The sequence below is a fragment of the Dipodomys merriami genome, unplaced genomic scaffold (genome assembly GCF_024711535.1).
Source record: "Dipodomys merriami isolate MVZ:Mamm:240054 unplaced genomic scaffold, mDipMer1.0.p SCAF_25, whole genome shotgun sequence".
In the NCBI taxonomy this organism is placed as follows: Eukaryota; Metazoa; Chordata; class Mammalia; order Rodentia; family Heteromyidae; genus Dipodomys; species Dipodomys merriami.
This window is the reverse complement of record NW_027203937.1, coordinates 5,726,752-5,742,215: the sequence shown is the minus strand read 5'-3', so window position 1 is coordinate 5,742,215 and position 15,464 is coordinate 5,726,752. Positions and strand designations below refer to the sequence as shown.

Below are 15,464 nucleotides of genomic sequence, written 5' to 3'. Positions count from 1 at the left end.
AGAAAAAAACCAGAAGTGGTGCTGTGGCTTAAGTGATAGAGTACTAGCCTTGAGCAAAAGCAGCTCAGGGACAGTGCCCAGGCCTGAGTTTAAGCCCCAGAACTCTCAGAAAAGCCAAAACCAAAAGTATCACCTGATCCAGGTGATACTTTTTTTTTTTTTTGCATTACTGATAATACCTCATTTAATCCTTAATATAACCTGAATTATTCTGAATTTGTTTATTTGGTCAGTTGTGTTCACTTTAAAAGACAAGGGATATTCCTTTGTAGAAAAACATCTTAAATTGCTCATACAGAGTACTATATCTAATGGTGAAATGGGGTAAGTAACTGAAAGTTTAGAATTTTTGGAAGCCAAAAGTGTTTCCATTTTTAGTTTCCCCAATTTTTTGCTAAATATGCTGAGGTTTCCTCTGTTAATATTTATTTTTTAATTTTTTAATTTTTTTGTCAATGGTGTGTGTGTATGTGTATATGTGTGTACATGCGCGCATGCGTGCGCACACAACCATACATGCACCAGTATTAGTGCTTGAACTCAGGGTCTCATGTTCTCCTTTGGCTTTTTTTGCTCAAGGCTAGTAGTCTACAACTTCTCCACTTCTCCCTTTTTGTTGATTAATTGGAGACGAGTCTTATTGGTTTGTCTGCCTGGTCTGGCTTTGAACCGTGATTCTCAGATCTCAGCCCCATGAGTAGTTAGGATTACAGTCATGAGCCATTAGTACTGGTAACATAGTCCATTTTTAGTTTGATCTGATGTTTTCTTTTTTTTCCTTTTTGAGAGATCCTTCCACAACTTAGTCTCAAGGTCACATTAGCTAAATTTTCATATCTGTCACCTTAGCTAAATTACCTTTATTTCCCAAGAAAACAAATACATCTTTGTAGCTTCATCTGCCAGAAATTTGTAAACAGATGTCACTTACTCAAACACATTAATCATCCTATGACTCAAATTCTCATGGCCATACACTCATCCTTTTAGTTATTCAGTAGTTTTCCCTTAAAAATCTCTCTGATTAGTTGCCATCTGACATGTATCTATGTATCTATCTATGTATCTATGTATCTATGTATCTATCTATCTATCTATCTATGTATCTATCTATCTATCTATCTATGTATCTATCTATCTATCTTCTTCCCCCCCCCCCATTTCCCAATCAGAGGCACATAGGCATTATGCCTTAGTCCTCTTCCCCTAAGAATATCCTCCTTTGGTCTCACTGTGTGTGAACTCCTTGAGTCCTGTATAATTTATTTATCCTGGTGTATTTTAGGTACAGCGTCTGCATATGAGAGAAAACATGCACTGTTTCTCTGAGTTTGACTTACCCCACTTATCATGACTTGTTATAGGTCCATCCATTTCCCTGAAAATAATATAATATTCTTTTTTTATTGTGAAAATACTGTACAGAGGGGTTACAATTACATGGGCAAGATAATGAGTACATTTCTTATCAAGCATTGTAGCCTCCCCCTTTGTTTCCCCTTCCCATAATATTATTCTTCTAATGACTGTGTAAAATTCCATTGTGTATAGGTACCTGATGTTTTTGGATCCACTCATCTATTGTATGACATCTGGGCTGTTTCTAGGACTTGGCTATTGTGGATCGTGAAGCAATGAACATAAATGTGCAAGCATCTTTACAGTATCCTGGCTTGTGATGTTCAGGGTAGATGCCCAGGAGTAATATGAAATGACCGGGATGTAGGGAAGGTCTATGTTTAGTGTTTTGAGGAACCACCGGACTGCTGTCCAGAGTGGTTGTACTAATTTACATTCCCACCAGCAGTGCAGTAGGAATCCTTTTCCTGGCATCCCCAACATTTGTTGTTCAAATTCACAATGTTGGCCTATCTAGCTGGGGTGAGGGAGAACCTCAGAATTGTTTTGATTTGCATTTCCTTTGTGGTCAGGAATGATGAGCATTTCTTTTTTTTGGGGGGGGGGTCGGTCATGGGGCCTGAACTCTGGGCTTGGGTCCTGTCCCTCAGCTCTTCAGCTCAAGGCTAGCGCTCTACCACTTGAGCCACAGCACCACTTCCGGCTTTTTTCTTTTTGCTTATATGGTGCTGAGGAATCGAACCCAGGGCCTCATGCATACAAGGCAAGCACTCTACCACTGAGCCACCTTCCCAGCCCCATGATGAGCATTTCTTCATGTCTTTCTTTGCCATTCTTACCTTTTCTGAACAGTCTCTCCTTAGCTCCTTTGACATATATATTCTTTAACACATACAATGAAATTCAAACTTTTAAAATATTATACCAAAGAACACAATGATGGTTATGTCATCTTATTCAAGACCTTCAGGAACTAGCTACACCTTTTCAAAGAGAGCCTTTTCTCCAGCATCCAGATCCCATTCAGAGTAATTTCTCCCCCTTGGACTTTAGTTATACTGTCTTCATTCCTTGGTGGCTCAGTGGTAGAGTGCTTGCCTTGCATGCATGAGGCCTTGGGTTCAATTCCTCAGCACCACATAAGCAGAAAAAACCGGAATTAGCGCTGTGGCTGAAGTGGTAGAGCACTAGCCTTGAACTGAAGAGCTGAGGGACAGCGCCCAGGCCCAGAGTTCAGGCCCACGACTGACAAAAAAAAAAAAAAAAAAAAAAAAAAAAAAAAAAAAATATATATATATATATATATATATATATATATATATATATATATATATATATATATATATATATATAACATTTAATGTATCTTTACCATAATCTACTGTAGCCTAAAAGCTAGTTTAGGTTATATTATTGATTCAAGTCTAAATAAAGTCTACGTAAAGCACCAGTCCTATATCATAGTTCATCACAGAGGCAGAGCCTGTATGAATTATTGAGACTATGGAATTGATTTTGGGCCTTAGCCTTTCCCAAACTGTAGGATTTGGTTAAGTCATCATATGTGATGGTTAGCCCCTCTGACCTGTGTTGGACACAAGGTAAGCAGAGCTGTCTAGAAGAGAAGATGGTCACATATTGGAGAAGAGTAGGGGAAGATTTGAAATGGTGAGAATAACTTAGAACTCACAAGGACACACTTGATCCTGAGAGGACAAATTGGAACCTGTGTCTGAATCTCATCTCAGTGACATGATTGAATTGTAGGATAAGGTGGTGCCTTTGTCAGCACTGGCTTTAGAACCATTATTTTTGCAATAAATACTTTTTAAATGATGAAAAGTATTGTACTTTTGATTTTCAAGTGGTTGTCACAAGTTAGGGACTCAATAGATTCGAGTTAAATTATTGATTGAAAAATGTTACCTTGGTATTGTGTAATAAATGTTATAAATGTTTAATTATTCAATAATTTTCCAACTGAGTTGCCTTTAATAAGAGCCAGTTACTAATCAGATGCTGGTGGTTCATACCTGAATTCCTAGTGACTAAGGAGGCTAAGATTTGAGGCTCATGGTTCAAAGCCAGCCCGGTCAGGAAAGTCCATGAGACTTTTAAATCCAATAAACTACTCAGAAAATAGCTAAAACTGGAGCTGTGGCTCACGTGGTAGAGTGCTAGCCTTGAGCACAAGAGGCTCAGGGATAGTGCCTAGGCTGAATTCAAGTCCCAAGACTTGAAGAAAAAAGAAAAAAAGATTAAAAAAAAGCTATTTAGTACTGCATGAGCTTTGAGACTTGGGTAAAAGTGACTACTCTTTCGATGTGGGCTTTGTAAGGCAAGTTGAAGCTTTTTGAAGTCTATGTGCATGGAAATGCTTTGGAAGACTTTGGCCTTGTTTGTTTCCTTAAGTATTTTGTTGTTGTTGGGGGTGGTCTTGGGACCTGGGCACTGTCTCTGAGCTTTTTGCTCAAGGCTAGCTCTCTACCACTTTGAGCCACAGGGTCAGTTCTGATTTTCTGGTAGTTAATTGGAGATAAGAGACTCACTGACTTTCCTGCCCAGGGTGGCTTCAAATGGTGATCCTCAGATCTCAGACTCCTGAGTAGCTAGAATCACAGATGTGACCCACCAGTGCCCTTGCCTATTCAACCTCTTTCTATCCCTCTCCTTTTTCATAATCTGTTGGGAGCACTATTTTACTTTTCCTATGAAATAAACTATCGTTTTAGCTTCCAAATATGAGTAAGAACATGAGGTATTTATTTTTCTGTGCTGAGCTTATTTCAGTGTTCTCATTCTATTCATGCTGCTTCAAGTGACAGGTTTTCATTCCTTTTTACAGCTGAATAAAATCCCTTCATGTGATAGGCATCACATTGTCTTTGTCCATTCATCCATTGATAGAGACCTCAGTTTCATTTCTTGCTGTTGTAACTAGTGCTGCAGCATACATGAGCATGCAGGTATATCTTTGTTATACTGATTTCATTTCAGTTTTGTAGTTATGTCATTGCCAGATCACGTTAGTTCTATTAGTTTTTTCTTTCTGGAATCTCCATAATGGCAGTGCTAACTTCCATTCCTATCAATAGTGTATGAGAGTTCTTCTACCTCTGAAACCTCATCAGCATGTTGATTTTTTTTTATAATCAATCTAAGTGGAAGAACATTTCTTTTCATTGGCTTATAATAGTTACATGGGGGTGAGGCTTTGTTATTATATTTCCACATATATTTACATTGTATTCCAGCCAATTTCACCCCCTCTGTTCCACTCCTTTCCCCTTTTCCCCTAATGAGATGATATTTTATTATGGTTTTATTTTTTTATTGTGAAAATACTGTACAGAGAGGTAACAATTACATGGGCAAGATAATGAATACATTTCTTATCAAGCATTGTAGCCTCCTCCTTTGTTTCCCCTTCCCATCCCCCCCACCCAATCCCCCTTTATTGTGATTTTAATCTGCATTTCTCTGCTGAGTAAGGATACTGAGTGTGTGTGTGTGTGTGTGTGTGTGTGTGTGTGTGTGTGTGTGTGTGTGTGTGTGCCAGTCCTGGGGCTTGAACTCAGGACCTAGGTGCTGTCCCTGAACCTCTCTGTGCTCAAGGCTAATGCTCTACCACTTGAGCCACAGTGCCACTTCCAGCTTTTTCTGTTTATTTGGTATTGAGAAATCCAACCCAGGGCTTCATGCATGCTAGGCAAGTACTCTACCACTAAGCCACATTCCAAGCATATATTTTCTTTTAATATTAAACAAATTCTTTATAATGTAGTATAATATATTGAATTTAAAATGTAATAATTTCTTTATTGTGATCATTCAAATTTTAAATTTCCCCCAAAGTCTTATATGCCACAGGTTTGGTGGCCAGCCTGTGGCGCTATTGGGAGGCGGTGGAACCTTTAGTAGTCCAGGTCTAGTGGAAGGAAATTAGGTCTCTAGGGTGCCTTCGTCCTCCTTGTTTCCCAGCTGCCATCAGGTGAGCAGTTTCCTCTGTCAAATGCTCATGCCATGATATACAGTGCTGCCACTGACCTAAAGAACAGAACCATGTAACCATGGACTGAGGTCTGTAGCCCCATGAGTCAAGCATACCTTTTCTTTCTCATGTAGTCATCCATCTCCGTATCTCATCACCATTACAGAAACTAACAAACATACCTATGATAGCCATTTTAACTTAATTATTGTTGTGTATTACAATGTTGCATGTATATTTATATTTAAATCTTTCTGTGTGTTGTGAAGACACAGTGGAATTAGCAGTGAAATTGTACCAATTGCCTAAGTTTTATTTTCATCTCAGAGATATATATCTTCAGGAGATAAAACATTTATAGTAAGATTTGTAGCTCATTGGAAGTTGCTACTAAACATGGTCACATAAACAACTGAGAGACTGTGTGTGTGTGTGTGTGTGTGTGTGTGTGTGTGTGTGTGTGTGTACTCAGGGCCTTATGTGCACACATTGCTTTTTTGCTCAAGGACTGAGCTTTACCACTTGAACCACAGCTTTACCTCTGGCTTTTGGCTGGTTAATTGGAGATAAAAGTCTCCTAGGCTTTTATTGCCTGGGCTGGCTTTGAAATGTGATCCTTAGATCTAAGCCTCCACTGGAGCCTGAGTCAACAGACCTTTGACAAAGGAACAAAAGCTCTTGGAACAGTGTTTGTCTTCATTATTTTATTTATTTATTTATTTGTTTTTTGTCGGTCGTGGGCCTGAACTCTGGGCCTGGGCGCTGTCCCTTAGCTCTTCAGCTCAAGGCTAGTGCTCTACCACTTGAGCCACAGCATTACTTCCGGCTTTTTCTGCTTATGTGGTGCTGAGGAATCGAACCCAGGGCCTCATGCATGCAAGGCAAGCACTCTACCACTGAGCCACCTTCCCAGCCCTGTCTTCATTATTTTTAAAACTTGCTTTTGCCTTGTACAATTCACTAATAGTTACAATGGATACCTTTGTAAAAAAAAAAAAAAGAAAGATAGCTTTTCGTTTGTTTTTTGTTTTTGTGGGTTGTTGGGCTTGAACTCTGGGCCTGGGTACTGTCCCTGAGCTCTTTTAGCTCAAGGCAAGTACTCTACCACTTGAGCCACAGCACCACTTCCAAGAAAGATAGCTTTTCTAGAGACTGAAGTATCATCACCACATTTAATTCAAAATCTAGTCCATCATGAAAAATGTATTTCTATTACTCTATTATTATCTTAAAATAGGACAACGATGTTGGTATTGGCATTATAATTTATTTGGCCTGAAAATTGCTCTTGAGACAGTAGTAGAAAAAGACTATGCATTACTCACTGCTAATTGTTGTAACAATGTTCTCTTCTCCAAGGAAACAGAAGATGGCCTGCTTTACAAGAACAAATGCTTCCAGAGTGAACACCATCCACACACTAAAAGGAAAAAGTTCAGATTATAAAGGGAGAGCTGGAGGAAATTATTTCCCCAAGGAACTAGTTTAAATAAGGCTCAAAACTTAGTTCTGACATTCTTAATAGCCAAAATAGAAGGAAAAGGTGGTTGAATTAATAGTTGGTCATTTTTCCAGCAGAGAGGTTCTTTAGCATTGTTAATTCTTCTATATAAATATATTTTGTAATGCCTTATCTGGAAATGGGGTATAATATATAATAGCTAGAATTAGGACAATAGAGAAATTAAAGGTTTGTAGCTTTCCATACTTATGTCCAGGTATAACAATTAGAAGGAACAATGATGTCAGTACAAGCTTCTATCTGTAGAAGAATCATTGTAAATACAGCAGCTGTAAATGTGTTCTGGTTCAGATGTGTGAGCTACTGAACTACCACCAATCTCTCTGATGGTGGTGATGGAATTTGTGTGTGTGGAGGGGGGGTGTATGGAGATTTGAATAGTTTTTGCACTTTTAATGTACATTTACTTATTTGTTTGTTTTTGTCCCCTTTCTGGAGCTTGAGTACTGTCTCTGTGCTTCTTTGCCCCAGGCTGTTGTTGTACCACTTGAGCTACGGATCCACTTCTAGCTTTTTGGCGGTGAACTTTCTTGCCTGGGCTGAGGCTTGCGCTTAAGAGTCTTGGAGCTGTCTCTGAGCTTTTTTGCTCAAAGCTGGTTGTCTATCACTTGAGCCAGAGCTCCACTTCCAGATTTTTTGGTGGCCTAGGGACAACCCAAGCCCTGAGTTCAAGCCCTCAGAACCTGCACACACACACACACACACACACACACACACACACACACACACACACACACACAAATACACACACACACAGAGGCACTTATAAAGGTCAAAAGTTTTATAAAAAAAATTAAAGTAGCTCTGGAGTGGCCCAGAGGACTGAGGAATGGAACCCACAGCCATGCTGTGCTGAGCCCTCCCTCCCTCTTCCCTTCCCTCTCTCCCTAGCCCCCTCTTCCCTCCGTTTTTTTCCCCTTCCACTTAGATGCCACTAGGGTGGAGGGGCAGGAGCTGCAGTTGCTTCCCAGGTGGGTGGTGAGCACCCTTCACAGTGCACAATGGAGCTGTGGCTCAAATGATAGAGTGCTAACCTTGAGCGTAAAATCTCAGTGACAGCACCTAGGCCCTGAGTTCAAGCTCCAGGACTGACAGGAAAAAAAATAGAAAGAAAGTGTTTATTTTTGAAAAATGAACATGTACATTCTCATAATATTATGCAAATGCTATGAAAAGGATATTATTTTCTCTCTTTTTCTTTCTCTTTCTTTCCTTTCTTTCTCTTTCTTTCTTTCTTTCTTTCTTTCTTTCTTTCTTTCTTTCTTTCTTTCTTTCTTTCTTTTCTTTCTTTCTTTCTTTCTTTCTTTCCTTCCTTCCTTCCTTCCTTCCTTCCTTCCTTCCTTCCTTCCTTCCTTCCTTCCTTCCTTCCTTCCTTCCTTCCTTCTTTCTTTCTTTCTTTCTTTCTTTCTTTCTTTCTTTCTTTCTTTCTTTCTTTCTTTCTTTCTTTCTTTCTTTTCTTTCTGCCAGTCCTAGAGCTTGAACTCAGGACCTAGGCACTGTCCCTCAGATTCTTTTTGCTCAAGGTTAGCACTCTACCACTTGAGCTACAGCATGACTTCTGGCCTTTTCTGTGTATGTGATACTGAGGACTACCCAGGGCTTCATGCGTGCTAGGCAAGCACTCCACTAAGCCACATTCCCAGCCCTGTATAGGTACATTTCTGATTTGTGGCAAAAGAAAAACTAAACTGTCCCAAATAGAAAAATAATGGCTATCAGAACTATGTTTTTAGTGTGAACTATCTTACTTTTTATTGTAAAGGTGGACATTGAGCATTTGGTGCAGTTTTCAATAAAATTAATTAAAATTTGTTAAAATTTGGATGACAGGCACTGGTGGCCCATGTGTATAATCCTAGCTACTCAAGAGGTTGAGATCTGAGGATGACAGTTGGAAGCCAGCCAGAAAAGTGCCCCTGAGATTCTTATTTCCAATTAACCCCTCAAAAGCTGGAAGTGGCTCAAAGTGGTAGAGCTCTAGTCTTGAGGAAAAGAGCTCAGGGACAAAGCCTAGGCCCTGAGTTAAAGCCACACTACTGACAAAAAAGAAATGTAAGAGAATGTTTGAAGTGGCATTATTCCTAATATTCACAAATGGAAACAACTCAAATGCCCTTTAACCGTGGAATAGATAAATAAACTGTGACTTACTCACACAAAGAAATACTATGCACTGGTGAAAATGAACAGATTGCTACCACAGAAACCATGGAAGACTCTCATAATGTAATATGAGAAACAGAATACACAGTCAATGATTTCAAAAGTTCAAACACTGGCAAAACTATGAGACCAGAGAGGAAGAAGTGGGTTTCGATGATCCTGCTAGTGGTCTGTTTCTAGACCTGGAGAGAGTTAGTATGCTCATTTTGCAGAAGAATGTGAACAGACCCCACAAGAAGAGCGCAGAGGGGAAAAATCCAACCATGAAACCAGTGCAAACAACATCAAAACCCACATAATTTGAAGAGAAGAGCCCATGAATACCCCAAAATAGTAAATTCCAGCTTGTTCTTGGCTTTTAAACAGATGTCCTCACATCAAATGCACTCTTGACAAAACCATCACTCTGACTGAGAAAGACTTCAGGCAAATGCCAAAACATCCACCTTCAGACACCACCAAGTATCATCACTGCCAGCGTAAGAGCAGAAGGGAAGAGTTAAAGATCAAGTCACATCAGAAAGAATGATACTTGGGCTGGGAAGGTAGCTCAGTGGTAGAGCGCTTGCCTTGCATGCATGAGGCCCTGGGTTCGATTCCTCAGCACCACATAAGCAAAAAGAAAAAAGCTGGAAGTGGCGTTGTGCTTGTGGCTCAAGTGGTAGAGCTCTAGCCTTGAGCTGAAGAGCTGAGGGACAGCGCCCAGGCCCAGAGTTCAGGCCCCACGACCAGACCCCTTCCCCCCAAAAAAGAAAGAATGATACTGCTCCATTTGTATGGAAATGGAAAGACTTGGAAATAATATTAAGTGAAGTAAGCCAGACCCAAATTATTTGCAATACATAGTATACATCTAGGATAATCTTAGCAGATGAGCAGAATAGCTCAGTAACTGTGATCATAAGATGACAGTAAGCAAAATGAACTCCAAGACATGGACACGAGTTTTTTCTTTACTGTTGTTGTTTTTAATGTACTATGTGATTTCTTGTTTCTTTTGTATATTTTCCCCTATGTTATATGCCCTGTTGTCATTGTATTTGATTTTGGTACCCTAGTCTTGTATATGTGTATATCAGAATTAGGGAAGGGAATGGGAACAGCAGAATGGTGAGGCAAAGGGCAAGGGGGAACCAATGTAATAGTGATATTCACAACATAATATGTGGGAAATGATCTGTGCATCTTGGGGGGGGGGATGGAAGGAGGTAAAATAGGAGGGATGAGGGAAGGGGTTACAAATTTGAGAAGAATTGTACTTATTACCTTACTTATGTAATTGTAACCCCTCTGTACATCACTTTGACAATTAAAAAAAAAAAAATCAAGTCACTTCCCACCCTAGCTACCAGGAGCTCTGGAGTTACCTGGGTTACCTGGGCAACCGAGGGGCTGGCTGGTTGCAGTAGGCGGGGCTGAGCCCCTGCAGGGGTCCATGGTAACCAAGCGGGGCTTTGTGCGTCTTAGCAACACACCCACCCCCGCAGCGCCTCTGCTCACCGAGCCCCTCCCTCCCCTCTCCCTGCAGAGGAGGCGCTGGAAGGTTCTTCATTTTTCCGTGGTATAACCAGTTTGAGAGCCAGAGCAGAGAGAGGGACGGTGAGGGAAAAAAAAAAAAATTAAACTGAAGAGAAAAAAAAATCCAAAATTTGGGTAATTTTTATTTTGTAATGCACATTCCAAACTCCAAGGGGAGGGACTGAAGGGTGAGAAAGTCACTGTAATACAAACTCCATATAAGGAAAGAAGAAAAGACACCCGTGGAGGCGCAGTTCAGACTGGGGGTCCAGAGATGCTGGACACTATCGTCCCCGCTGTGCAGGAGCTGGGCAGGCAGGTGCTGCCCACGCTGCCCTTGCTGAACCAGGAGGGTAAGTGGCTTGGGATGGGGCCCTAAGGCTCGACCTACCGCTTGGAGGGAGACTACTTGTTTCTAGCTTGGAGTGCCTCATTGTCTTGGCAACCAGGTAGTGGCACTGGATGCCCAGGTTCTGCATCTAATCAAGGGAAAGGAGACAATTCAGTGTGTGTGTGTGTGTGTGTGTTGGGGGGGGGTAGTAGGGCCTCTATCTCTAAGCTAATACTCTACCACTTGAGACACACCTCCCTGTCTGGGTTTTTTTCTCAAGGACTGTTTATCCCCTTTTCCATCTTTGAACAGCTATTCTTAGATATCAGCCTCCTGAGTAGCTAGGATTTCTGAAGTGAGGCACTTACTAGTGCCTGGCTTTATGTATGCTATCCAGTCTTGTGAACTTTCAAAACTATGGTCTACAGCAACGACTTCTCTTTAAACACTGCTTCCAGTTATTTCATTGTAGTCACACAAAGCTGACTTAATATACCAGTGTTCTAAGATTTTTCCTTTATTTTTTAATCAAGAATTAGTGAGGATTTGTTGAATGCCATTTCTGCACCTGTTGATATGATCCTATGATTTTTCTTTTTATCCTTTTTTTTTTTTTTTTTTTTTTTTTTTTTTTTTGCCAGTCATGGTGCCTGAACTCTGGGTCTGGGCGCTGTCCCTCAGCTCTTCAGCTCAAGGCTAGTGCTCTACCACTTGAGCCACAGCATTACTTCCGGCTTTTTCTGCTTATGTGGTGCTGAGGAATCGAACCCAGGGCCTCATGCATGCAAGGCAAGCACTCTACCACTGAGCCACCTTCCTAGCCCCCTTTTTATCCTTTTTTAAAGCAATGGATTAACTGATTTCTGTATGTTGAACTAGTTATAAACTTGATTATTGATTTTAGATCTTTCTTTTTTCTAATTTTATGCATCCATTGCTATGTTTCACTTCAAGCACTGCTTTTGCTTCAGACAATACATTTTTATATGCTTGGGCTTTCATTTTCATTAGTTCAAAATCTTTTAAATTTCTATCAAGATCGCTTCTTTGGCCCATATGTATGAAGTGCATGTTGTCCATTGAGAAATAACAAATTTCAGTAGATAATTAAGCTGTTTTTCCTAATTTTTGTCTATTGTATTTGATTAAGTAAAACATTGCAGCAGACTTGAATATATCATCTACATGAAGGAAGGCTATTCTCAAATTTCCAGTTAAGCTCAGACAAGTCTTTTCATCAGGATCTGGTTGCAAACACTACATTGTCTCCTGGCCCTAAATAAATCATTTCCTCTTTGGTGTAGCTGGCTTTCCTGAAATGTGAGCTGTAGGGCATGTCTCCACAAAAGACTTTTAGTGGTAAACTTTTAACAGTTTGACTCAGTAACCTTGAACATTCTCCAATGCACATCGGGATTCTGAGACTTTTCGTAGTAAATTACTGACATTTAAATCAGGCATTGGTGGCTCATGCCTGTAATTCATGCTTCTTAGGAGGCTGAGATCTGAGAATCATGGTTCAAAGATAAGCTGGCCATAAAAGTTGATGAGATATTTACGTTCAATTAAACAACAAAACAAAACAGAAAAACCAGAAGTGAGGGTATGGCTCAAGTGAGAGAAAAAGCCAAGAGAAAGAGAGAGAGACAGAGACAGAGACAGACAGAGAGACAGAGACAGAGAGGGAGACAGAGACAGAAAGAAAGAGGGAGAGAGAGAGAGAAAGGCCCTGAGTTCAAGCCTTAGTAACAGAAAACACACAGTCACACACACACACACACACACACACACACACACACACACACACACACACACACACACACACACAAATTAACATGACATTTTTGGGTCATGATGAAAATAAGACCCTAATTCTTTCCAGTTAGTAGTGGAAGCCATTTGGCTGTGGAGTAGTGTATATGTATATGTGTGTGTTGGGGGGGGGCGATGGTTAAAGGAACTGCACATCCCTGTTTTAGAGTGTGGGTAGAATTTGAGCTCACTCACTGTTGCATGCAGCCCTAGTTTTATCTGTGGTGATTGAATTTCCATCATTAAAATTGTTCTCACATGTTTATGGGAATAACTGCTTCTTCTCATCCACCAAACTTGTAACTTAATGAAAATACTTGGAACCCTGTTACATCAGAATTAACAAATTACAGTCTTCCTGATTTACTTACTGGTTTCAACTATTAGGAGAACTAATAATACCAATAAACTAAGCCCTCTCCAAAGCAGGAGAAGAATTGGACTTTTGTTACCACCTTCATCAATATCTCAAAGAGGCAACCTGGTGAACGTTACTTTCATTTTGACAGCATTGAGGTTTGAACTGAAGGCCTTGAACTGACTAGGCAGGTGCTCTACCACTTGAGCCATATCCCCACCCTCATTTGCTCTGATTACTTTTTCCCAGTGGATCTTGCATTTGCCCCCTGGGATTTGCCATCCTCCTACCTATGGCCTCTCACATAGCTGGGATTGCACATACAGACTAGCATACTCATCTTATTGGTAGAGATGGAGTCTCACTAACTTGTTTTCTTGACTGGGCTGGCCTCCTGAAGACCTGGGTTTTCAATGAATTTCATCTTTCTTGACTTTTCATTTTGAGAATTAAAACAACACTCTTGATTTGCAAAGAGTTTCTAAATGAAAAGTATCCTTAGTAAACATGATTACATTTGGAATGGGGATATCAATACAGGCATGTTTCTGTATATTTCTGAACATTGGTCAGATCTAGACTATATATTTATACTCCACATCAATACTAGGAATTATTGGCAACTCAAAAATAAGAAAATAAACATAGAAGTCTTCCTTTTGGCCAAGCTAGAAATAAAAAGGCTATGCAAAGTAAAGTCCTTGTGCCCTTATTCTTAGCCCAGGCTCTTAAAAAAAAAGATTAGTTTAACTTGGACATGTAAAATAGTATTTATCAAAATGAATTTCAGGTAACAGAAATATGAGTTATTTAGTGTTGTTGTTGTTTGTGTGGTGTAGCTTGTATGTATTTTTTTCTTTGCTTAGGGAGGACAAAGGGGGGGTACAGAAAAGGAGGGAGGAAGGGTGAACAAATGCAATCATAGCATTCAGTATACACTGTGTGTAAATGGAACTATGCAGCTTGAGGGCAAGGATGAAAGGCAGAAACTGGTTTAAAGTGAAGGAAGGGGAAAGCAAAAGAAGGGATATCATTGTCCCAAAGAGAAATATATATATTACCTGAATTGTGAAATGGTAACCTCTCTATAATAATAATAATAATAATAATATATCAAAATTATTTAGACACAATTATATTAAACTTGTGATTCACAGCAGTAAATTAGGAGATCATATCTCAACCAATAAAACATTGGCACACTTTCTGTGTTGGTATACCTTGGTATCATGGGAAGCATAAATAGGAGGATGGCAGTCCAGGATGGCCTAGGCAAAAAGTTAAACTATTCAAGAAATAAAGCAAAAAGGGATGGAGAAATGGCTCAAGTGGTAGAGTGCATATCAAGCAAGCACAAGGTTCTGAATTCAATCCCCAGTGCCACAAAAAAAAGAACAAAAATTTTAATATATATTTTTTATTGTAAAGATACTGTACAGAGGGGCTTCAGTAAGGTAATGAGTACCATTTCCTATCAAGCATTGTTACCCCCTCCTTTGTTTTTCCCCTGCCATTCCATTCTCTCCCCACTTCCCCAACTCCTTCTCCCCCTGCCCCCCCACCCCAGCCCCCCACCCCTGCGCCTGAAGTTTTAAAGTTCGTTTTTAACATAGTGTCTTGTACATCTCATTGTTACAATGGGTCAACCTGTATCCCTATTGACAATTTTTTAAATTAATTTCAGGACAGACTTGACAAACAGTTGATTAATGAGCCAGTGCCTCACACCAGTAATCCTAGCTACTTAGGAAGATAAGATTTGAAGATCTCTGTTCAAAGCCAGCCTGGGCAGGATAGTCAGTGAGACTCTTATCTCCAATTAACTATCAAACAGCTTAAAGTAGAGTTGTGGGTCAAGTGGTAAAGTGCTAGCCTTGAGCAAAGAAAGCTCAGAGACAGCATTCAAGCCCTGAGTCCAAGCTCCAGGAGCAGTGCATGCATGCACACACACACACACACACACACACACACACACACACACACACACACGTGCACAAGCACATGCACACATAACACAAAAACCAGACTATAGTTGGTTAACTCCATTAGTATGGTAAAAGAAAATAGGCAACTGAATTCTCTTTACTCTGGAATGATTCTCTTTAAAAACTTTACTGCAGCTGTTGTTGATATCAAAACAAATCTTCAGCTAGGAGCTGAATAGGCTCATGCCTATTCAGGAAGCTGAGATCTGAGGATCGTGGTTCAAAGCCAGCTCAGGGAAGAAAGTCCTTTTGACTCTTATCACCAATTAACCACCAGAAAACTGGAAATGATGCTGTGGCTCAAGTGATAAGAGTGCTTGCCTTGAGCTGATGAGCTCAGGGGCAGCATCCAGGCCCAGAGTTCAAACCCTAAGACCGACCAAAAAAAAAAAAAAGTATCTTTGGAATTGATATGAGTAAGCTTT

At 40.1% G+C, this 15,464-nt stretch overlaps 1 protein-coding gene across 1 annotated transcript in view; it reads left to right on the top strand.

The window, feature by feature from the left end:
* The first annotated feature begins 10,552 nt into the window (after window positions 1-10,552).
* Window positions 10,553-15,464, top strand: part of Ccdc81 (coiled-coil domain containing 81) — a 52,903-nt gene continuing 47,991 nt past the window's right edge. The window contains exon 1 of the mRNA XM_070034654.1: window positions 10,553-10,906. Within this exon, the coding sequence (XP_069890755.1) occupies window positions 10,828-10,906 (79 nt within the window). The 5' untranslated portion in view covers window positions 10,553-10,827. The remainder of the gene's footprint in view (window positions 10,907-15,464) is intronic.